Source organism: Sphaerodactylus townsendi, linkage group LG10 (assembly GCF_021028975.2).
Source record: "Sphaerodactylus townsendi isolate TG3544 linkage group LG10, MPM_Stown_v2.3, whole genome shotgun sequence".
Lineage (NCBI taxonomy): Eukaryota > Metazoa > Chordata > Lepidosauria > Squamata > Sphaerodactylidae > Sphaerodactylus > Sphaerodactylus townsendi.
The window spans coordinates 87,141,888-87,165,931 of NC_059434.1; the positions used below are offsets into that span (position 1 = coordinate 87,141,888).

Here is a 24,044-nt window from a genome sequence, read left to right on the forward strand (position 1 = left end):
CCCTTCATTGGGCTGATTAATTCTCCCTCTAGAAAGAATTCTTCCCCTTTACCCCCTCCCCCAGCTTCTGTATTGGGGCGGGGGTCGCAGGGTCAATCCCAGGCATCCGGAGGCTGAAAAAGTCAACAGAAGAAGAGGAGGAAGAGGAGTTTGGAGTCATACCTTGCCCTTCTCACCCAAAAAGAGTCTCAACACAACTTACAAACTCCTTTCCCTTCCTCTCTCCACAACAGACCCCTTGTGAGGTTGGTGGGGCTGAGAGAGTTCTGAGAGAACTCAGACTGGGCTTGTCCCAAAGTGGACCAACGTCATCCAACAGACTTCAGGGGGAGAGGGAGGAGGAGTAGCAGTTTGGATTTATACCCAACTTTCTCTCTTGTAAGGAGACTTAAGGTGGCTTATAAGCTCGGTTCCCTTTCTGTCCCTATAACAGACACCTTGTGAGATAGGTGGGGCTGAGAGAGTTCTGAGAGAACTGTGACTAGCCCAAGGTCACCCAGCAGGAATGTAGGAGTGCGGAAACACATCTGGTTCACCAGACAAGCCTCTGCCACTCAGGGTGAGGAGTGGGGAGTCAAACCTGATTCTCCAGATTAGAATCCACCTGCTCTTAACCACTACACCAGGCTGGCTCTGAGAAAGATGGACAACCCAGGAGTCAAGCTTTGGTATGTTGCTGGGGGATCCTTTGGGAAGGGGGCCCTGTTGGACAGACCGACAAGACTATATCATGGGAGGCTTTCGATGCTGCTGGAATGGACTGGCTGCCAGGGATAGAAAGCAATGCTCACTGTGACCTGCCTCTGAAGATGGCAGCCATGGATGCAAGCAAAAATGTTAGGAGCAAGAACTTCTAGACCGACCACACAGCCTGGAATAAATCAAACTATATGACTTCAGGGGCTGTTGTGGGTTTTCCCAGCTGTGTGGCCCTGGTCTGCTAGTTCTTGCTGCCACTGTTTTTGCCCGCATCTAGAAGAAGAAGAAGAAGAAGAAGAAGAAGAAGAAGAAGAAGAAGAAGAAGAAGAAGAAGAAGAAGAAGAAGAAGAAGAAGAAAAGAAAAAGAGGAGGAGGAGGAGGAGGAGTTTGGATTTATATCCCCCCTTTCTCTCCTGTAGGAGGGGCTTACAATCTCCTTGCCCTTCCCCCCTCACAACAAACACCCTGTGAGGTAGGTGGGGCTGAGAGAGCTCCGAGAAGCTGTGACTAGCCCAAGGTCACCCAGCTGGTGTGTGTGGGAGTGCACAGGCTAATCTGAATTCCCCAGATAAGCCTCCACAGCTCAGGCAGCAGAGCTGGGAATCAAACCCGGTTCCTCAACCTCCTACGCCACTGCTGCTCCCTATGGCTGATTCTGGAGAGGCGGGTCACAGCAAGGTGTGTTTCTCTCCCTGGGATAGTGTGGTGTGATTTGCGGGGGGGGGCGGGGGGGGCATATATATTTTGTTCATGTCACAGGGGGTGAGGCACATTTGCATGCATCTGTATGAAGTTTATTTACATTTGCAATTGTATCTCATTTGTAATTGCATTTGCAATCCTATGTGAAGCACTGGGAACTTTATTTTATTTTATTTATTTATTTATGATTCCACTTATATACCGCCCTCCCCCCGGAATCTTATATCAACCCTACCAATCAAGTGAGGGAAAATCCCTTGTTTGCCTGCTCTGGGAAACAGCAAGTCCCTTCTACGTGGAACACCATGTTCCATTTGATCCTGGCCTACCAGCATCCAGGTAGCAAAGGAATATTGGAAGCAAAGGAATATTGGAAGCAGCACATCAGAACTTCTACATACACTTGCTTAGGAATAATCATGACCTATTGAGCAGTCCTGCACCTAGGATCTATCCAACATCTTTTCTCTGAGGAACAGAGGGAGTCTTACAGGCTATGTTAGTTTCACAATGGTCTTGTGAAGTAGGCCAGGCAGAGAGACTCACTGGCCCCAGGCCACTCCAGACCTGTACTTTTATTTATTTATCTCTATTTCATATCCTGTCCGATCCCTGCGGGGCTCAGGGCTGTAGGGATTTGAAGCCAAGTTTTCCAAGAACGGGGCCCCACTCTAACCACTAGGAAATCCTTTCTCAGAGGGAGGCAAAACTGGATAGCTCGATTATCTACTGGTCCTCCTGAGCAGCTTCCCCCTCGCCTCACCCCGAAGGTGTCCAGGGCATAAGTTCAGGATGCAGGCATTCTGGCTTCCGCTAAGGCTATCTGTGGATTTTCTTACATTCCAGCAACTGCTCCGTGAGTTTGTGACCTTCATGAATGATGGATTCTGCCTTGAGAACCAACTGCCTGACACAGCAAGTCGTCCATTTCGGATCTGGATTCCCCCCCCCCCCATGAGCCCACCCGCAGAGCAACCAAGATGCCTCAAAGTGCCTGCCAACCCAGAGCATTTCAGCCATCAGGAGCACCCAACATGGGTGGACCCTGATCGGCTCTGGGTGCACTGAGGCCATTCCAGAGTGGGCCATAGGAGGCAGCATGTCTGGGGGGGGGGGCCTTCCGCACATGCATAATAATGCACATTCAATCCACTTTCACAACTGTTTGCAAGTGAATTTGGCTATTCCACACAGTAAAATGCAGCTGCAAAGTGCATTGAAAGTGCGTTATTCTGCGTGTGCAGAAGGGGCCGGAAACATGCCAGAGCCACGATATTAGTTTGCAGGTGGGTGAAACTTTTTTTTATTCTGTCTTCCTTCTTGGTTCAAGCAGGCTGACCATCAGCCTCAGGGGTCTGACTTGGGCTGGGTAGCAAGGACAAGTAGATCTCCCGCTTGGTTCCAAGAGCCAGCTGGTGTAGTGGTCAAAAGGTCTCCTTATGAGGTTCCAAGAGCCAGCTAGTGTAGTGGTCAAAAGGTCTCCTTATGAGGAGAGGCTGCAGCGTTTGGGACTCTTTAGTTTGGAGAGGAGACGTCTGAGGGGGGATAGGATTGAAGTCTATAAAATTATGCATGGGGTAGAAAATGTCGTTAGAGAGGAATTTTTCTCTCTTTCTCACAATACTAGAACCAGGGGGCATCCATTGAAAATGCTGGGGGGAAGAATTAGGACTAATAAAAGGAAACACTTCTTCACGCAACGTGTGATTGGTGTTTGGAATATGCTGCCACAGGAGGTGGTGATGGCCACTCACCTGGATAGCTCTAAAAGTGGCTTGGACAGATTTATGGAGGAGAAGTCGATCTCTGGCTACCAATCTTGATCCTCTTTGATCTGAGATTGCAAATGCCTTAACAGTCCAGGTGCTCAGGAGCAGCAGCCGCAGCAGAAGGCCCTTGCTTTCCCATCCTGCACGTGAGCTCCCAAAGGCACCTGGTGGGCCACTGCGAGTAGCAGAATGCTGGACTAGATGGACTCTGGTCTGATCCAGCTGGCTTGTTCTTATGTTCTTATGTTCTTAAAAGAGGTGGATTTTAATCTGGAGAACCGGGTTTGATTCCCCACTCCTCCCCATGAGCGGTGGGCTCTTATCTGGTGAATCAGATTTGTTTCTACACTCCTACATTTTTGCTGGGTGACTTTGGGCCAATCCCAGTTCTCTCTGGACTCTCTCAGGTCCCTTCCGCACATGCAGAATAATCTACTTTCAATGTATTGTCGAAGGCTTTCACGGCTGGAATCACTGGGGTGCTGTGTGGTTTCCGGGCTGTATGGCCGTGTTCTAGCAGCATTCTCTCCTGACGTTTCGCCTGCATCTGTGGCTGGCATCTTCAGAGGATCTGATGTTGGGAAAACAAGTATAGTATATATATATCTGTTGGAGTGTCCAGGGTGGGTGGAGAAACATTGTCTGTGAGTAACAAAGAAGGCAACCAGGTCAATAGTTGAGGGCATCTGAATAGAAGTATGAGTAACAATGAAGACTATAGCATACTTCTATTCAGACTCATACTTCTATTCAGATGCCCTCAACTATTGACCTGGTTGCCTTCTTTGTTACTCACAGACAATGTTTCTCCACCCACCCTGGACACTCCAACAGATATATATATATACTATACTTGTTTTCCCAACATCAGATCCTCTGAAGATGCCAGCCACAGATGCAGGCGAAACTTCAGGAGAGAATGCTGCTAGAACACGGCCATACAGCCCGGAAACCACACAGCACCCAATCTACTTTCAATCCATTTGCTAACAATTGTGAAAGTGGATTGGAAGTGCATTATTCTGACCAGGTGCCTGTTGTGGGGAGAGGAAGGGAAGGAGTTTGTAATCTGCCTTCAGTTTCCTTACAGGACAGAAAGGTGCAGTATAAATCCTCCTCAGCTTCTGCTTCTTTTTTCAGCAGTTTGCATAAAATACACACAGGCCCCTTCTGCACATGCAGAATAATGCACTTTCAGTCCACTTTCACAATTGTTTGCAAGCGGATTGTGCTATTCCGCACTGTAAAATCCAGCTCCAAAGTGCGTTATTCTGGCAATGCAGAAGGGGCCATAACCAGCGCACGAATAAACTGCGGCAGAGCTCAGCTGAGCGGAGGACAGCTCCAAAGCGCTGGGGCTCTCTTCTGGATGGAAGATTGGCCAGGCCCTTTTCCCTTCCCAGATTTTCCGGCTTCCTCGATCCACAGGAACTTTATCAGCGTAGCTGAGCCACGGGAGGGCTGCCGGGCTGGTGGACGACTTGGAGTGGGCAGTCAGGGAGACCATCTTGACCCAAGTCCCATTAAAAGGGGCCCCAGCATGTCCTGGTGGTTAAGAGCAGGTGCACTCTAATCTGGGGGACCAGGTTTGATTCCCCGCTCTGCCACTTGAGCTGTGGAGGCTTATCTGGAGAACCAGATTAGCGTGTGCATTCCATCACATGCCAGCTGGGTGACCTTGGGCTAGTCACAGCTTCTTGGAGCTCTCTCAGCCCCACTCATCTCACAGGGTGTTTGTTGTGGGGGGGAGGGAGGAGGAGATTGTAAGCCCCTTTGAGTCTCTCTACGGGAGAGAAAGGGTTGTCATAAGTAAGTAAATGAATGAAGGAATGCAAAAGTGACTCTACCTACAACTTTATTTGTATGCAAGCCAACTTTTTGTTGTTAAGAAAGGGAGATAACACAGGAACACTCTCAAGAAAGAAAGAAAGAAAGAAAGAAAGAAAGAAAGAAAGAAAGAAAGAAAGAAAGAAAGAAAGAAAGAAAGAAAGAGAGGCAGGCAGGCAGGCAGGCAGGCAGGCAGGCAGGCAGGCAGGCAGGCTGCTGCTCTGCTCTGGGCCTCCGGGAAGGAGCCGGCCCATTTCTCGAAAAAAGACGGAGGTGCGTGAAATCTTTCCAGGTCCCAGGAAGAGGCTGGCGGCTTCCCCAGGTTGTTCCCTTCAAGCAGGGTCGAGGAACCCCCAAGATCCGCTTGGCTCGCCCGACAGTCTCCCAGCAGCCTCCTGCCCCTGCTCTCTGCCCGCCCCATCCCCGAAAGAGTCAGCTGCAAAGAAGGTATGGAAACGAGGCCTGCCTAGGCAGGAAGAAGAAGCAAGAGTTTGGATTTATATCCCCCCTTTCTCTCCTGCAGGAGACTCAAAGGGGCTGACAATCTTCTTGCCCTTCCCCCCTCACAACAAACACCCTGTGAGGTAGGTGGGGCTAAGAGATCTCCGAAAAGCTGTGACTAGCCCAAGGTCACCCAGCTAGCGTGTATGGGAGTGTACAGGCTAATCTGAATTCCCCAGATAAGTCTCCACAACTCAGGCGGCAGAGCAGGGAATCAAACCCGGTTCCTCCAGGCTAGAATGCACCTGCTTTTAACCACTACGCCACTGCTGCTCTGGAGAAGGGCCTCTGGGGTGGTGGCCCCTAAATTCTGGCCTGGTGACACTGCTGGCCACCCAGGCGGCCTCCCCTGTGTGGGAACGGCTGTCCAGGGCTTCAGGCCTTCCCGGAGTTGTCCCTGCCTGAAGACACCCGATGGACACCCCCTCCCAAAAAAACCCACCCTCCACACGTGCTGCTCAGCCATTGATATGCTGGGCATGACCGATATTAGAAATGTCTGAGCTCATTTTCGTTGTTCCCCTTTTCATGTTAATGGAAGGTGGGATCCCTAAAATGGTGTGAATTAAAGCCAGAGGAGGAGGAGAAGTAAGAGTTGGGATTTATACCTCCCCTTTCTCTCCTGTAAGGAGACTCAAAGGGACCCCTTCCATACATGCAGAATAATGCACTTTCAATGCACTTTGCAGCTGTGCGGAATAGCAAAATCCGCTTGCAAACAATTGTGAAAGTGTGGATTGAAAGTGCATTATTCTGCATGTGCGGAAGGGGCCAATGTTACTTGAGGAAATTATTCGGGACTGTGGCCTTTCGCAATCCGGCTGGTTCTGCAACCCAAACCCTCTTCCATTGTTTATTGAGTCCCTTCCTATGGAGTGTGAGGACGAGCTCTGCATATTCGGCCTTGAATCCAAAGGAGAAAGGTGGAGTATAAATAAGGAAAATAAATAAAAATAAAGAAGGCGCCAAGACCTCTAATGCTGTTGTCTGGGGAAAAAAAAATGGTACTTTGAAAGCTTCACTAAATGACTTGGGGGAATGATCAGAGACTGGGGTCTGTATCATTGTGGACAGCTTAATGTAAATTGGAGCCTAGTAGGTAATTATTGCATAGTTTATTTGCTTTGCTTAAATTCTAACATCACTAAATATATCACTGCTTGCTGTGAATTGGATCCTAGTATGTAATTTTTTGCATTGTTGAATATGTCGTGTTGACACTTGTGCTTTGCTTCAGTTCTGGGTTTGTTGTTTTTTTTGCGTTGGTTTAGATTGTTGGTTGGTTTTACAGCCCAAATCCCATTTCACTGAGTGCCCCCCACCCCCCACCCCCACCCCGTCCCGTCTTGCTGAGTGTCTTCTTGGCGCCGTCTCTGCGATGGCCTTGAGTTCCAAAGAGAAAGACGGACAATAAACATGAGAAGTAAATCAAAACAAAGAAGCCACGGGGGGCCAAGGCCGTGGTGCGGGGGTCTGGAAACTTTTCTTCGGTACTTTAAGTTGGGGTCCTTAAAAACAGAGGCACAGACACCACGCCCCCGCCCCCACATAGGCAAGCAGTTCTCGGGATTTCGGGGTAAGCCCTTGGTGCCACAAAATCGGGTTTCGCGCCCGCAGGAAAGATCCACGGAACTGAGAATGAGTGGGGGAAGGGAGAGGAGAAATACCCAAAGGGGGGTGCAAAATAAACATTTTCTGTTTTTTAAGGGGAAGCGACCCGTGTGAGGCCATTCACACCCTGGAGCAAGGAAGCTGGTTTAAAAGAGCAGCTGGGGGGGGGGGGGCGTCCAGGCAACCCCTCCCTCTGCGACCCTGGCGATGGGGGGCGAGAAGGAATCCGATGTGCTTCGGAGCCAGAACTTCTCCAAACCGACCCAAGGTACTTTTGGCCCGCTTGGCCCCGGCCTACCAAGAGATCTGGGCGGCTGGGGCAGGATCCTCGCTCAGAATCGCGCAGGTTGCCCTGGCATACAGATTCTGGCATACAGACTGCTCAAAGGGCCTCCAGCAAATGAAATGAGGCCCAGAAAGTGCGGGGGTCCCCTTTTTCACCCCCTACACGTGCCCTGAGCTGCATTTTGGGGTATGTGACAAAAGGAATTTGATTCTGGGAAGCTCACACCCCCCCCCCCCATCTTGATGGTTTCAAAGGTTGCTGCTGGACTCGAACTCGGCTCTTTTCCTACAGCCCAACATCGCTGTTCTCTGCAACTGCCTGCGTTTCCTCGGAAAATGCGGGTGGGTTCTTTATTTTCGAGCTGCTATTTAGTAACCGAAATGAAATGGCCGGGAAATGAAACGTTTCGGGAAGTCCGGCTCCGACCGCCGGCCGCACGGGGTTCCAAAAGCAGCATCTAGAAAACGTTTCCAATGTCGCTTCTTTGCGTATCCTAGACGAAGTAAGGCTGGGGGTCTGCCGTGGAAATCAAAGGCTGGGGGCGAGGTTTGGCCGCCTCTATGGGGAGGACGGACCCAGCTGTTTTGCGTGAAGACGGCCGAAGATTGCCAGAATCAAACCTCCTTTTGCCAGAGACCCCAAATGCCCCCGGGGGGGGGGGCACATGTAGGAGATGAAAAGGGGGTCCCCGCGCCTTCTTTGGAAGCTTCCCACCCGGGGACTTTCTTCCCAGCCAGGCGTCCCTTTCGGGTTGTAAAGCAAAAACCCCACAACCTGCCATGGGAAGTTGGGGAAGAGGCTCCGAGTATTTGTGAGTCCCGCAAATTTTTCGAAAACAGAAAAAAAAAATGTTTAAAAAAAACCCCACAAACCCGGCAGGAACCAGCTCCGTCCTAGCCAGGTAAACTGGATTGGAATCGGTAGTCACTCCGGATTGAGGTCAGCGCTCCTGAAGTGAGCGCCACTGACCCAAATTGTAATGGATCAAATGTTCACCTCCAGCGAGGAAGGCGGCCGGCAGCCGAGTTCGCCCCGGGAGTTTTCAACGAGGAACCCGCAGATCTGTTCATTTGAACCCGGAAAAGAAACGATTCCGGTGCACCTCCACGTGTAGCCGGATTAATACAAGCCGATTCCTGCCAGAACCAATCCCCGGAGTTGACTTTACGATCCGGCCGTTTCTTGGCCTCGTTTACTGCCAGGCGGACTGGTTGGGAGCTGCGACTTCTGAGGAAAGGAGGAGAGAGAGAAATATGATGTAGCAGGGAAACGTGCAGTCTGGCTCGCCAGGTTATTTGTCGAAGGAAGGAAGGAAGGAAGGAAGGAAGGAAGGAAGGAAGGAAGGAAGGAAGAAAGAAAGAAAGAAAGAAAGAAAGAAAGAAAGAAAGAAAGAAAGAAAGAAAGAAAGAAAGAAAGAAAGAAAGAAAGCTTTTATTATTATTGTTTTCTGCGGAAGGGGTCAGTCCAAGTTCCTAATTAAAATTCCCGTTGCTCCAGGCTCGGTTTCTCTCTCTGCTTGCTGGCTGAGCCGAGTTCCACCCCGAAGACCAGATTGGGCCAGTATCAAGCAACCCCCCCCCCCCAATGAAACCTTAAACCGAAGGAAGGAAGGAAGGAAGGAAGGAAGGAAGGAAGGAAGAAAGGAAGAAAGGAAGAAAGAAAGAAAGAAAGAAAGAAAGAAAGAAAGAAAGAAAGAAAGAAAGAAAGAAAGAAAGAAAGAAAGAAAGAAAGAAAGAAAGAAAGAAAGCTTTTATTATTATCGTTTTCTGCGGAAGGGGTCAGTCCAAGTTCCTAATTAAAATTCCCTTTGCTCCAGGCTCGGTTTCTCTCTCTGCTTGCTGGCTGAGCCGAGTTCCACCCCGAAGACCAGACTGGGCCAGTATTAAGCAATCCCCCCCCCCAATGAAACCTTAAACCGCAGGAAGGAAGGAAGGAAGGAAGGAAGGAAGGAAGGAAGGAAGGAAGGAAGGAAGGAAGGAAGGAAGGAAGGAAGGAAGGAAGGAAGGAAGAAAGCCCTTGCACTGGGGCCAGTTTGGGGGTCTCCTTCGGTAAGGAAAGGGTATGGGGTCGATCCGGCGGGAAGTTTTCCTGCTCAAGCTCCGATGGGAAAACCCCCGGCAGAGCCCCTTCGGGAGAGCTTCCCCCTCGGCCGGGCCCTCTGATAGCCGGATCTGAAATCCCCCTGGCTAGATTTCAGGCGCTTCCCCAACAGGCTGCAGGCAGAGTCGGAGACTGGAGCCTCCGGCGAAGAATGAGAGTCCTGGGAAGCCCAAACTCGAGGGGCTCGCTGGCTTTCCGAAGTTCAACCGCCCCGCTGCGACCCGCGAGCCCCCTGAATAGCCGCGGCCTTCCCGGGGCTCCGGAGCTGCTTCTCCGACCACCCCAGACAGATTTCCTTCCCCGCTTTTCTTTCTAGCCCGCGTAGTCCCTTCTGTCCGGGACCTGGAGAAGGAAAAAAGCCAAGCACAGGCCGGTCAGAGAAATATGGTTTCATTTTGTGTGCAGAAACACCTCCCCCCCCGCCCCCCCGCACGCGCAGGGTTTTATTTTTGTAAAGACAACACCCACGACAGCCCTTTGGGGTACGTCATTGATAGGGAGTCTTTGGCGCTGCAGCTCCAGGTAGATTGCACCGGGCAAATATGATGATTATTATTTATTCAATTTCGCAAAGCGCCCGCCCCAAGGGAAATAGCAGAGCAGGGTCCGTGGGCTGCAGGACTCGAAAAACAGGGGCGGAAGCCAGCCTGCAATCGAGGGCGAGCCCTGAAACGTGGCCAAGATTTCACAGTTCTGGAGACAGGAGCGGTTCATGGGTGCGAGTCGCCAGAGGAGATCCCTGAAGCAGTTGGGAGGGTGGGCAGCCAGACCCGCTTAAGGGAAATAGAAAGCAAAGTAAAATATAGCGTCGGGTAAAACATACTGGAACAGCAGGCCTGTACCCTGTTTCCCCGAATATAAGACATCCCCGGAAAATAAGACCTAGTGGAGGTTTTGCTGAAGTGCGAAATATGAGGCAGCCCCCAAAAGTAAGAGGTAGCAAAGTGTTTGTTTGGAAGCAGGCCCGACGAACAGAACGCAGAAATAGAAGACATCCCCTGAAAATAAGACATCGCGCATCTTTGGGAGCAAAAATTAATATAAGACACTGTCTTATATTCGGGGAAACGCGGGTATCCAAAAGGAGTAAAAGCAACCCCTACTGGTAAAAGGAAGCCGGGGCACAAAAAGATGGTAGTGTGAAGGAAACAGAATAAAAGCGAAAGGAAGGGTGATCACTACTGCACAAAGGATTATCGGCTGCCCTCTCCCCTCCTTGGAAGAAATCTATAATGCCCGAAGTCTAAATAAAGCCCAAAATATTCTAAGGGACCCGTCTCATCCAGCACACTCTCTTTTTAAACTGCTACCATCTGGCAGACGGTACAGGGCCCTCAGAACTAGGACAAAGAGGCTTAGAGACAGCTTCTACTCTAGAGCTGTGGCTATGCTAAACTCCGCTGCTTCATATTGATGTATTTGGGGCTATGTAGGGATGGGTGGAGGATGATGATGTATGAGTCTGAAATTGCATGAGTCTGAAATTGTATGAGTCTGAAATTGTGTGCATCGAGGAATGCTGCTGTAAATTTCGTTGTGCGTGCACAATGACAATAAAATGCTTATGCTTATGCTTATGAAAGGAGAACCAAAGGGGGAGCAACATTATAAACGGGAACTCAGGACAAGCGAGTGAGGCCGGAGGAAAGCCCTGCGTTTGGCCGACGGAGGAGGTCCCCATCCAGCTAACATCGGTCTCCATGGGAGTAAGGGGGGGGGGGGTTCCGAGGGAGTGGCAACGGAGCCGAACCCCCGAAAGGGCAGACTTTCCTGCGGTTTGGTCGAGCGACGGTGGGAATAGGAGCTCCGGCGCCCAATGTCCAGCCAAACACCATTACGCATTTGTAGGAAACGAGCAAGCGCCTTCTGCGCGCAATTCCAGGGGCCTTCGGAGTGAAAAGAGCCCCCGGGGGCTAGTGAGGCCCAAGAGCGTTTCTGGGCTGAGCCCCCCAAGTCCTGTTCTCAGCCTCCTCCTGCCTCCCCCCCCCCGCCCCCCATAAATTACTCACAGCAGAAGGGAAGGCGGGGAGGCAATTCCATCGGCGGGCCTACGCTGGCTTTCCTTTCGCGGCTTCTCCCACAGCGATGGATTCACAGAAAGGAGAAAGGGGGTGCCTGCCCAGCCATGGGCGGGGGGGGGGGTCCCATTTGCGGGCACACAAACCACCGGTGCCCCCCACTCCTTCCACTGCCTCCCGCCCTGAAATGCAAGATTGCAAAACAGCGTCTGGCCCAGGAAAAAGTCTCCCCCGCTGGCCCCGGCTGACCGGTTCGCCGGGAGCCCGAGACTGCAGCCGGCCTGGCCGTCCCTCCGGCCACGCTCGCTCGAGGGTCCGGACCCGGGCGGCCGCCCCGGTTGGCTGCACAGGTCGAAGCGGGATGTGCCCTGCCCGGGCGTTGGGGGCAGGTGGGCACCTAGGGTTGGGTGAGTGGGGGCGGATGGGGGCCGTTGCTTTTCCGAAGTCCTGTGTCAGCGAAGCTCAAGAACTGCCCTACCTGACCTCCAGACATATTCCTGGGTTCCTTTTTCCACCAGGTCCCATCGTTACTATTACTGTTGTTGTTTTTTGATTTTGTTTACTCTCCCAGTTGCCGGTTCTGTAGCTGGTTGTTGGCCTTTCATTACAGTTCGAGCCCCACCCAGAGGCCCGGGACCTTGTAATGCATGGGCATAGTATTCGTGCGGATCCCAGCAGGGCTGCCTCCTCCTCCTCCTCCTCCTCATCATCATCATCGTCATATTCAGCCCAGGCTGGCCTTCATGGGCATCAGGTTCTTACCAAGAACCTAAGATGTCCTACAGTGTTGTTGTTGTAACTATTATTCCCAGACACCAGACCTTCAATCCCGGCCTTTATACCCATCAAGTTCTTATCAAGAACCTAGGATGTCCTAATCCACTACTACGACGACGACGACGACGACTACTACTAGTAGACTGACTACTACTTAATTTTGCTTAATATCACAGCTGCGTCTTTCATCACCATTCCAGCCTCACCCAGAGGCCTGGGACGTTGTCATGTATCAGCTTAGCACTAGTATGGATTCCAGCACAAATTACTATTACTACTACTACTGTTAGTATCACTATTTTTGGTTTGTTTGCACTGGGGACAGCTCCCCTTCCCAATCTGAAAGGAGGGAGTCTCCTTCAGGAGGGGGGAGGTGGGGGGGGAGGTTCCTGAGTGGCCGAGCGGGGGGGGGGGGCGATTCTTTGTTCGCCAATGAACGCCTCGGGACTCCCGAGCAGGAAATGGCGTGCGCGGCCGGCAGGGCCATTTAAACGCGCTCTTTTACTTTCTCCCCTTCTCTCTGGATGAGGCCCCGCCCCCTGGTTGTAAAAAGGCGGGGGGGAGCGCATTTCCCCCCCCCCCCCGCCAACATGGGCATTGGGGGAATAGGAAAAGCAACCGTGAGCTAGAAAGAAAGTCCGGAGGGTCTGGGGGGAGCGCCATGCCCCCCCCCCGCCTTGGCTGCGGCTCCCTCCTCCCTCCTCCCCCCGCCCCTCCGCCAGCCCCGTCCCCGCAGGTTGGGCCAGAAGGCCAGTCCCTGTGCATCGGCGCAAAGTCCGACCTGGAGGCTGCGAGGGGGAGGGCCCAGGCGGCGGGGGGGGGGGGGCGGGCGCGCGGGAGGGCCGCCTGGCCGGGCTGCGCTGCGCTCTGCTGCTCTCTCCGCCTTCGCTCATCAGAGGGAGACGCGGGCGGGCGGGCAGGCGGGCGAGCCGGAGCCAGGCAGGGGCGCAGGTGGCCGAGGGATGCCCGGGCATGGCCGGCCGGCTCAGCCGCTGCACTCGCACCCGGGGGCGCGCAGGGGGCCGCTAGGCAGGCGGAGGGGGCCGGGGCTGGGCCGGGGCGCAGAGCCCGCCAGGGGCCCCCGCTGAACTCCTGGACCGGAGGAGCCGACAGGAACCGACTTTGGGGGAGGGTCTCTGGGCAGCTTCAGGAGGGCCGGGGGGCGGGTCATGGGGTCGGTCCGCGTGGCCCGGTCCATCTCGGGGCAGCCGGTTCCGGACTGCTGACCCCGCTGGGGGGGGGGCCGTCGGAGAGGAGCTGAGCGAGGCCAGGCGGAGGGGGGAGCCGCGGGCCGGGGGGCCCCGCCGGTGCGCCCCCAGGCATGAGCGATGGCGGGAGCGAGGCCGGCAGCCGAGCCCTCCTCCCGGAGGACCCCGCCGCGCCCCAGGAGCGGGCCCGGGCGAAGGAGAGCCGCGCGGCCCTGGGGGGGCCCAAGCTCCGAGCTGGGGGGGCCACAGCGGGATTCAAGGAGCTGGCGGCCGGCACCTCCGCGTCCAGCCCGGGCTCCTCCCAGGAATGCGCCCCGGACACCGACAGCCAAGTGGGCGCCGGCGAGGCGGATTACTGTCGCCGGATCCTGGTGCGAGGTAAGCGGAGGGGATGCCCCCCACCAGCGGCGACCCCCTGGGCTCCAAGTCCCCCCCCCCCGACAGCTCTTTCCCGTCCCCCCCAGCCCCTATCGCCAGGGTGCTTCTTTCCCCTCCACACGTGGGATACTGCCTCCCTTCCCCTCCCGAGGTCCAGGCGCTTTCGCACGACCCCCTCTTTGACCCCCTCCCAAGGCCCCTTGACCTCTGCATCCATCCATCTATCCCGCCTGCCCCCAAGAGCCCCCGAGCTTGCTGGCCCAACACATTGAATCCTGCCAACCCTGGCTTCTGCCGCTAGCCAGCCCGGACCTCCTTTCCCGGGCGTCTCCAGGCGGGCTTCCCGGGCTGCGTCTGGCTCCCCACCGCGGGGGGGGGTGTCTTTGGGGGCCCCCTGGTTCCTACCCCCCTTGCCCTCCCCAAACCTCGCCCACCTTCTTTCCGCCTCTCCTATCAGAGCCGGCCAAGGGAAGCCCGGGGGAAGACCCTCGCGGCGTTGCAGGCTGCTGCTTTGGGGGCGCACAAAAATAACTGTTTGGGGCGGGGGGGGGGGGGTTGACTAGTTAGCAGCAGAGTTTCTGTAAAGGGGGAGGCTGGGATCTTGCAGGCAGCAGGAAGGTGGAGCGGGGGGGGGGTTGTGGGTCCTTGGCGCTTTGAGGATGCGGTGGAAGTTGGGGAAAGGCAGCGCGCCCTCCTTGCAGCCGCAAAGGGCAAAGAGGTGCGTCGCATTGGGGGGGGGGGCTTGGGGGGCGAAGGATCTGGTGAGCGCGGGTGGCTGGCAGTCTTTCCAGGTGGCTTCCTCGGCTTGGCCACGCTCGTCGCAGGGAAACGGCGTCACTGCAGCATCAGCCAGAGAAACGCCATTCAGCGCCCCCCCCCCCGCCTCTTTCCCCCACGCTTTCGCCTGGGAAGGAGAAGGCGTCGCCGGGCTGCGTCCCCCCACCCCCCCACCCCCGCTTGGCTGCAGACGCTCGGCCTTTCTCCAGAGGAAAGCCCGAACCTCGCTGGACCCCGTTGAGGAAAAAAAAAAAAGGGGGGGGGTCCTTTGAAATAAACACCCCAGTCAATAAAGTCCCCTCGAACACCCCAGTCAATAAAGTCCCCTCGAAGTGTCTGTCTCAAGGGCCTCGACTTGGAGATGCGGGATACCGGACCCCGGGGGGGGGGCTGTTGAGTCCCAAGCACAAGGAAGGCGCGTTGGGGTGAAAGCAAGCAGGGAATGCCCCCCCCCCCTCCGCGCTTGTGTGGGGGGGAGGTCTGTCTTCCGATTATTCCTGTTGTTGCAGCGCGTGGGGAGCCTTGAGGACTAGAGTCTTCTTCCTTCCTTCCTTCCTTCCTTCCTTCCTTCCTTCCTTCCTTCCTTCCTTCCTTCCTTCCTTCCTTCCTTCCTTCCTTCTTCCTTCCTTCCTTCCTCCTTCCTTCCTTCCTTCCTTCCTTCCTTCCTTCCTTCCCTTCCTTCCCTTCCTTCCTTCCCTCCCTCCCTCCCTCCCTCCCCTTCCTTCCTTCCCTTCCTTCCTTCCTTCCTTCCTTCCTTCCTTCCTTTTCCTTCCTTCCTTCCTTCCTTCCTTCCTTCCTTCCTCCCTTCCCGTCGCTTCCCTTCCCTCCTTCTCCCTTCCCTCTTCCTCCCTTCCTTCCTTCCTTCCTTCCTTCCTTCCTTCCTTCCTTCCTTCCTTCCTTCGGCTCCCCGAGAATGGGCGCCTGCTTTGTGGAAGGCGGTCCAGGGCTGGGCTCACTGGTTGGGGTGGGCTTTCCGGGTCCGGTGGATCTTGCTCCCGACGTTTTTGCCAGCATCTGTGGCTGCATCTTCAGAGGCGCGTCACAGAGAGACGTGAGCAGATTTGGAATAGAGGGGGGTATGGGACAGATGGGTAATAGGACCCTTGTCGCTGGACACATCGTGTAACGCGCTTCTCTGTGGGATCCACCTCGGAAGATGCCGGACCACGGATGCAGGAGAAACGTGAGGAGCGAGATCTGCCAGGCCAGGGCCGCACAACGACCCACAACCCCCCAGGCGGCCGCTTTGCTTGGGGTCTGTTTGCGAATCTGCCTCCTCCGACCGACCGTGGGCCTCCCAGCCTGCTTTGAGTCCCATTTTACGCAAAAGTCGGCGCAGGCTTGACGGGGCTTTGCTGGGTGGGCCCACACCCCTTGGAGTTGGCGGGGGGGGGCGTGTTGTGCGGCGGGTTTGGCTGCCCCTTGGTTTGCTCTTGAGGAAGGGCGGTTCGCCCGGCAGCGTCCAGGTGCCAGCCTGCTGGTTCTGCCCGGTGCCCGAGACCAGGCCTCCAATTCACCGTCCCCAAGCTCGGATAACCACTAGGCCCGTTTGCCCCGGTTGGGCCTTTAGGCTGGGTGGCCTGGCTCTTAGGCCTTTGGCCGGGGGCGTCCTCGGGTGCCGTCGCTGGCCGGGCCTGGAGGGCCGAGCCGGGCCTTGGGCCTGCGATTCTGTTTCTGCAAGAATCCCCCTTCCTCTTTCTCCAGCGCGCCGCCGTGGTCAGTTTCCCCGCCCGGGGAAAGTCAGAATATTCTCGTTGTTGGGGGATCTTTTCCCAGAGTCGGGGGACCTTCTCATGGCCGCCAAACCAGGCGAGCGTGGCCCGCTTTCCTGCTTTGGTGCGCTCGCCCATCTCCAGACTCTCGATGTGGGGTTTTCCGGTGCCCCCGGCCCTACACAGCCCGGAGGGTCTGCAGAACTGGCCTTGGGTGGGATGGGGGGGTGTCTCATGGCGGCCTGGAAATTATGGAAAGAGGGAAAGAAAGAAAGAAAGAAAGAAAGAAAGAAAGAAAGAAAGAAAGAAAGAAAGAAAGAAAGAAAGAAAGAAAGAAAGAAAGAAAGAAAGAAAGAAATAGACAGACAGACAGACAGACAGAAAGAAGGAAAGAGAGAAAGAAAGAAAGAAAGAAAGAAAGAAAGAAAGAAAGAAAGAAAGAAAGAAAGAAAGAAAGAAAGAAAGAAAGAAAGAAAGAAAGAAAGAAAAAGACAGATAGAAAGAAAGAAAGAAAGAAAGAAAAAGACAGATAGACAGAAAGAAAGAAGGAAAGAGAGAAAGAGAAAGAAAGAAAGAAAGAAAGAAAGAAAGAAAGAAAGAAAGAAAAAGACAGACAGACAGACAGAAAGAAGGAAAGAGAGAAAGAAAGAAAAAGAAAGAAAGAAAGAAAGAAAGAAAGAAAGAAAGAAAGAAAGAAAGAAAGAAAGAAAGAAAGAAAGAAAGGGGATCCGTGCGTATTTATTTTGGAAAGAACAGATTCGGCGAGGCGAGGTGCTCCAGCTGGAATAATTCATTTCCTAACAGTGGGTCTACTCGAGAGTCACAAGCAGAAGCCGGCTCACAGTTTTGGGCAAGATTATTTTGAAATTATCTGAAGGGCTGCGCATTTGCGGAAGGGGCCTTCTTCCCCGACCGGCTTTCGGCCTTTGAGGGTCGCTCCCCTAATTTTTCCGCCGAGCAGAGAACGAGGCCGGGTCTTTGAGGGGAGCGCTCACCCCGTTTCCCTTCGGTTCCCCCCCCCCTCCCCCCGGCGTAAAACCGTGGGACTTTGCAGGACGCGCGGTTTCGTTTTGTGTGCGGTTTTCCGCTTTGCAGGCCGCTGGAGCACCGTTGAGCTCGCCCTGTAGCTGCATAGACCAGCCGGGCAGGTTTTGTGTGTTTGTGCGGACGGACAGCGAGGAAAGCCCCTACTCGCGCGGCCTCGCGCTCCCTGCACAAAAGAGGCGCCGCGCACCTCGAGGCCGTTAAGGGCCAGCGACGCCGGAACGCCCAACAGGGGCCGTGGGCCTTTGCTCCAGAGCACCCTTGACCTCCCCAGCCTTGTGCAGCGAGGCCCTTCGCCGTCCTCCGGTTGGGGCTGGAAAGCGCGCTGGGCTTTTGAGCGCGCCGCCGGGCCGAGGCTGCAGCCAGGAGGCGTCCACCGAGGCCTGAACACTCTCCGGATCGGGGCCTCTGGCTGGAGACAGCTGGTGGCCGGTTGAGACACCCGGGCACGCCGGGCTCGCCCTCTTCCCGACCGGGCCCGCAGCCTTTCCAGTTCGGGGCTTCTGGGAGGCCTCCTTGGGCAAATCCGGGGCGAAATCCAAGAATGGAGGGGGGGACCCCTGGAAGTCCAGCCGAGATCGGGGGTGGGGGGAGAGAAGCGCGGAACTGAGGTTTTCTGGTGGGGGGGGGCAGCAGAAGGGAGCGACTGCGGCCTATGTGGTTGCGCTGGCAGGTGGGTGAGGGCAGAGAATGCCCCCCCCCCTTCGCCACGATCCGAAGCAGGCCTTGGATGGCTGGAATCTCTGGGACACTCGAGCCAGCCCCACCCACCCACCCACTCACCCACCCACCTCGAGTCTTCCCTGGTTCTTCGGCACCCCGTTTCCAGAGACGTTGGCTGGTCTAAAAAGACGATCCCGGACCCTCCATAGCGGCCCCCCCACCCTCCCCATCAGCAAAAGCCGCCCACTCCGGTCCTCCGCTTGAGGTTTGACCCAAAACGCTACCAACCGAGGGGGGTGTTTCCCAGAAGATGCCCCCACCCCACCCCGAGCTTCCCACGGCCACCATCTTTGGCCATCGCAAGGGAAGGGAAATAAGGCCACACACACGCACACACACACACACATATATTTTGGTACGACCGATGTGGGCAGAGACACTTCACCCTTTTGGGGACTGGAACCGAAGCGGGGGTTTATTAGAAGGATACTTTAAGGCCCCTTCTGCACATGAAGAATAATTCATTTTAAATCTACTTTCCATGCACTCTGCAGCTGGGTTTTTCTGTGCGGAATGGAATAGCAAAACCCACTGGTAGTGAAATTGTGAAATTGTGACAGTGGACTGAAAGTGCGTTATTCTGCCTGTGCGGAAGGAGCCTCAGGGAGAGCCCGGGTTCAGACGGAGGTCGCTGGGCCACTGCAGTCTCTTTACCTATGTATGCACCCCAAAGCCGGGGCTTACTCGGAAGTAAGGCGCTGGAGGGACCGAGAAACGCTCAATAGCATCGATAGTGCTGCCGCCTCCCGTTATATAACATTCTGGCTGCTGGGGACGCTGAGAACATTTTCCAGCGGGGTTTCTCGGGGGGGCTCCTTCTTTTGGCAAATCTGGGGCGAAATTCAAGAAAGGGGACCCCTGGAAACTCGGCAGAGGCCGATAACAGAAAGGCCGGGGGGCCCCAGCCCCAAGTCAGGGCTTACTCGAGAGCAAGACCCTGGAGGCCATGGAAAGCGCTCAACAGCGTCGATCGGAGGGCTGTCTGCCGTTCCTATAGTGTTATTATGGCCGCCAGAGCGAGGGGGAAGGTCCGTCTGGAAGGGAACGGGAAGAAACTCCCCCTCCTGATTTCGGGACAGAATTAGTCCCGCGCCAAAACCCCCCCCCCCCCCCGAGAGACCGCAGGAGCCAGAAGTGGCCCAGAGTTCCCGGGACGTCCCCCAACCGGGATCAAACCCCATAACTGCCCCATTGAGAGCCTCAAGGTCGGGTTCGAGCCCACGGAACATCTGCGGGGTTTAAAACAATATATGTTTCTTTCGCTTTCCTTAAAACGCGGTGCTGTGTCCTGCAGGCGGGGAGGGGAAAGCGCGCTGCCTAAAACCGGTCCTTTCCTTGGGGTGCCGAGCCCAGGATCGAACTCCCAGTCCGAAGCCCTCCCAGGCCTTCCTTGGCGGCTCCTCCCGTCGGTTAGCGCGCGGCGCCTGCTCGACTGCTTCCTCCGGGCCCCACCGGACCGTCCCCTGGCCCCCCAGACCCGAGCGCCGGCCCAATTGCCTTGTCGGAACGCGGGGAACAAGCCGGTTCTTCGAAGCTGGCCCGGACCCCCAGGAGCCCCTTCCAGGCCTTTGCGCCCAACGCTCTGGCTTGGCCTGGCTCCGGTTCCCCTGGCCTTTTATTCCAGAATCCCGCTGGCGAAGAAGAGCGTTTGATTCGGATTCGAAATGGGCTTCAGAAGCCCCGCTGGTTGCAGAATCCCAGCCATGGCCTCCCACAACATTATTATGGCGGCAGATCCAGAGGAGGCCAAAATTCCTCGGGGCCAGGGGCTGCGCCACTGTTTGCCGTTTTTGGGTTGCGCCTGGGCGCGGGATTCATGCTTTCAAGCCACGCAGGCACACAGGAGTAACCTAGATTTGAGGAGAATGCCTTGCAGGAAGATTAATTGCAAAATGGATTGGCAACGAAACCAGAGAACCCAGATTACGAGGGGGTGGGGGGGTGGGGAGAGAGAAAGAGATGGCGTCTTATAAATTGAAATAATAGTAATAATAATAATAAGCGGCACTTGAAACACCCTCAAATTGACAAAAATCAACCTCTGTATAATTCAGAAGGCAGCTCTGATGGGATTCGCAGGCAGGCTAACCCGAAAACATCTCCTAGGCCTCTGGGTGAGTCTCCAGTTGTAATGAAAGGCCAACAACCAGCTAAAGAACTGGCAACTGTGATATTAAACAACATTTAATTATAATTACAACAGCAGACAAATGAAGTGTCTTATAAACTGAAATGATAGATAGATAGATAGATAGATAGATAGATAGATAGATAGATAGATAGATAGATAGATAGATAGATAGATAGATAGATAGATAGATAGATAGATAGATAGATAGATAGATAGATAGATAGATAGCATCTTATAAATTGAAATAATAATAATAAAGATAGGGATAGATAGATGAAGAGCATTTTATAAATTGACATAATAATAATAAAGAGAGAGAGATGAAGAGCATCTTTTAAATTGAAGTAATAATAATGAAGATAGGTAGATAGGGATATCAAGAGATGAAGAACATCTTATAAAATGAAATAATAATAATGAAGATAGGTAGATAGGGATAGAGAGAAATGGAGCATCTTATAAAATGAAATAATAATAATGAAGATAGGTAGATAGGGATATCGAGAGATGAAGAACATCTTATAAAAAGAAATAATAATAATGAAGATAGGTAGATAGGGATATCGAGAGACGAAGAGGATCTTATAAAATGAAATAATAATAATAATAATTATAGGTAGATAGACAGATGACGTATGGATGTATGTCAGAGCTGAATATCCACCTGTGTAAACGCCAAGCGAGCTGTAGAGATCTACATTTCAAATCTTCATTTCAGAAATCCGGCCAAGAATTTCCTTCTGAAAATAATCCGGGTCACATTTTTCTTCTCTCCTCTCCCCTCCCGGCCCCCTCCCCCTTGTAGCTCTTGAGGTGGCTGCAGAGGGAACAGTCCTGAAGGGTGGGATGGGTCTGGCAATTGCGAAGGAGCAAGATCTGTTCTGAGCTGCAGGGGCAACGCATGGCACGCCCCCCCCCTCATTTGAATGCAGCTTGCAGAGGCCCCCTGCCCCGGATCATGCCCCTTGAATCTGCCTGTGGGTCTTCCTGGTTTCAGGGAGACTTTTCGGAGTAGGCCTGAGTCTGGTTCCAGTCTGCAGAGAAGCCAAATGGAGCACAGGAGGACTGAGTGGACCGGAGCCGATGGTGGCTCTCCAAACCCGCTCCCTTCTCAGTTGAGCATGAGTAGACTCAGCAGTGTCTCCCCAGGAGTAACTGGACAAGCCCTGCAGTCCTGGGTGGTCATTTGCAGGAACTGCTCTCCAGGAAGGGGGATTCCTCTGTGGCCCAGATCCAGAGAGGAGGCCTCTCTTGTGCGCATTCCCAGGGAACTGCCCCGTTTCTTCTTTGGGGTTTTGCTCCTAGAGATAAAAGAGGGCATCCCTCTGGGGTGGGCCAGAGAAGGGCCTTCTCTCTTTTAAGCAGGCAGGAAAACCTTTCCTGTCTAAGGCCCCTTCCGCACATGCTGAATAGTGCACTTTCAATTCACTTTCGCAATTGTTTGCAAGTGCTATTTTGCTATTCCGCACAGTAAAATCCAGCGGCAAAGTGCATTGAAAGGGGATTGAAAGTGCATTATTCTGCATGTGTGGAAGGGGTCTAGGAGGCTCCATGATCTCTCACCGGATTCCGGGGCTTTAGAAACCATCTTCGGCTGTCAGTTACACCCTCTGTCGATCTCTTGGACGCTACAGCACAGTGTCAGAGGGGCCAATCCAGAGCTTGGTCCAAACCGTGTGTTTCTGCACTCCTCTGTTCCTGCTGGGTGACCTGGGGCCAGTCACAGTTCTCTGAGAACTCCCTCAGCCCCACCTGCCTCACAAGGTGTCTGTTGTGGGGAGAGGAAGGGGAAGGAGGTTGTATGTCACCTTGAATCTCCTTACAGGGGAGAAAGGTGGGGTATAAATCCAAACTCCTCCTCTTCCATCTCTTCTTCTTCGGCAGGGCTGCTTCCAAAGAAGGCCTTTCCACTAGGTGTGGAGCAGCAGAGCTGGTGGGGTGAAGTCTATGGGGCCTTCCCTGGCAGGACTTTCAAGTAAAACCATGGATCCTAAAGGAAAGGGTGGTCTAGATGCCTCCAGACCTAGATGCCCAGCGAAAGAGAATCACTAAAAAGAGAGATCGAGACGGAAAGATACGCCATCACCAGGGCGGACAGGCGCCTCTTCAGAAGGAAAAAACAACCACAGTTAGCACGTCAACGCTCAAAAACTGAAGGAGAAGTGTTTAGATTTGTAGTCCACCTTCCTCTCCTATAAGGACTTACAAACTCCTTTTCGCTTCCCCTTCCCACAACAGACGCCTTGTGAGGTCGGTGGGGCTGAGAAAGTTCAGAGAGAACTAAGACTGGCCCAAGGTCATCCAGAAGGTTTCATGTGGAGGAGCAGGGAAACAAATCCAGTTCACCTGATTAAGAATCCGCCAGGATCCAACCCGGTTCTCCAGATTAGAGTCCACCGCTCTTAGGAAACACTTGCGCTGCAAATCACAGGCTCGGTGACAAATGCATTCGATGTAACATGAAAACTATGAAAACTCTGCTCAACCCGTGTGAAGAAAAATCAAGTGAGCTGTTCACTGCAAGGTGTGAATGGGGCTTCCAGGAGGCACACAACAAGGCTGGCTTGCAGGAGCTCAAGGCACATGGGGTGGATATGTCAGAATCGGCGTGGGACTGCAGGAAAAAGATGGGTTGCGCATTTTCCTTGCGCGACAGTCTTCGGGATCGGTGGGCGCCACTGCTGCGGATTTGTAATGCGCCCAGGTCCGTTTAGCCGCCCAGCATTTCCTCAGGGATCAAACTTGCTTCTAGACCAGGGGTAGGGAACCTGCGGCTCTCCAGATGTTCAGGAACTACAATTCCCATCAGCCTCTGTCAGCATGGCCAATTGGCCATGCTGGTAGAAAACTGATGGGAAGTGTAGCTCCTGTGAACATCTGGAAAGCTGCATGGTTCCCTACCCTGACCTAGGCTGAAATCTAAGATCCCAAGCGAGTGAAAGAGATCCAGGTAGCACTGTGGGATGTGTCCAGCTGTAGGGATCCCCTGGTTTCTGGCCTTAGGGAGGGAAGAGGGAAGGGAAGAAAGGCTGGGGGGGGGGCAGGCAAACCCAAAGAGGGAGCAGGGCAGGCGGACCCAGCCTCTGTGTTTGGCTTGGGCCCCTTCCACACATGCAGAATAACGCACTTTCAATCCACACTTTCACAATTGTTTGCAAGTGGATTCTGCTATTCCGCACAGCTGCAAAAGTGCATTGAAAGTGGATTGAAAGTGCATTATTCTGCATGTGCGGAAGGGAGGGGCCTTGGGCCCCATCCTGTGTCCAGGGAGATCGGGTATCGCCTGCTCAGACTGGCAGCCGCTTTCCATGGTTTCAAGTGGAGGTCTTTCCCATCCCCTGGTCCTTTCCAAGTGGAGACGCCGCCGGGATTGAACCTGGGACCTTCTGCGCGCTCTGCTAATGAGCCACACACCAACTCCGGCTACAATCCTGGCTTTGTTGACTTGGGACCTCCCCAAAAACTACTGGGTCCCTTTTGTCGGATAGCAGTGTAAAGTTGATGGGGGCTTACTTCTAAGTAGACATGACCAAGATTAGGTTTGCGGCTGTTACTATACATTACAAGATTAGGTTTACAGTGGTTTCCATAACAGCAAGGAGGATTTTCCTCCTAGATGCATTATTTTAGCATTTTTAGAGAGAGAAGCAGCAAGGCTGCAAAGTCATGATTTACTGTGGGTTTCACAGCTGGAATCACTAGGGTGTCGTGGGTTTTCTGATTGTGTAGCCGTTCTCCAGTAGCATTTTCTCCTGACGTTTTGCCTGCATCTATGGCTGGC

General features: G+C 53.8%; 1 protein-coding gene across 1 annotated transcript in view; it reads left to right on the forward strand.

Moving 5' to 3' along the window:
* The first annotated feature begins 13,175 nt into the window (after positions 1-13,175).
* The window catches only part of VAX2 (ventral anterior homeobox 2), a 53,303-nt gene continuing 42,434 nt past the window's right edge, over positions 13,176-24,044 (forward strand). The window contains exon 1 of the mRNA XM_048509822.1: positions 13,176-13,876. Coding sequence (XP_048365779.1) covers positions 13,612-13,876 — 265 coding nt within the window. The 5' untranslated portion in view covers positions 13,176-13,611. The remainder of the gene's footprint in view (positions 13,877-24,044) is intronic.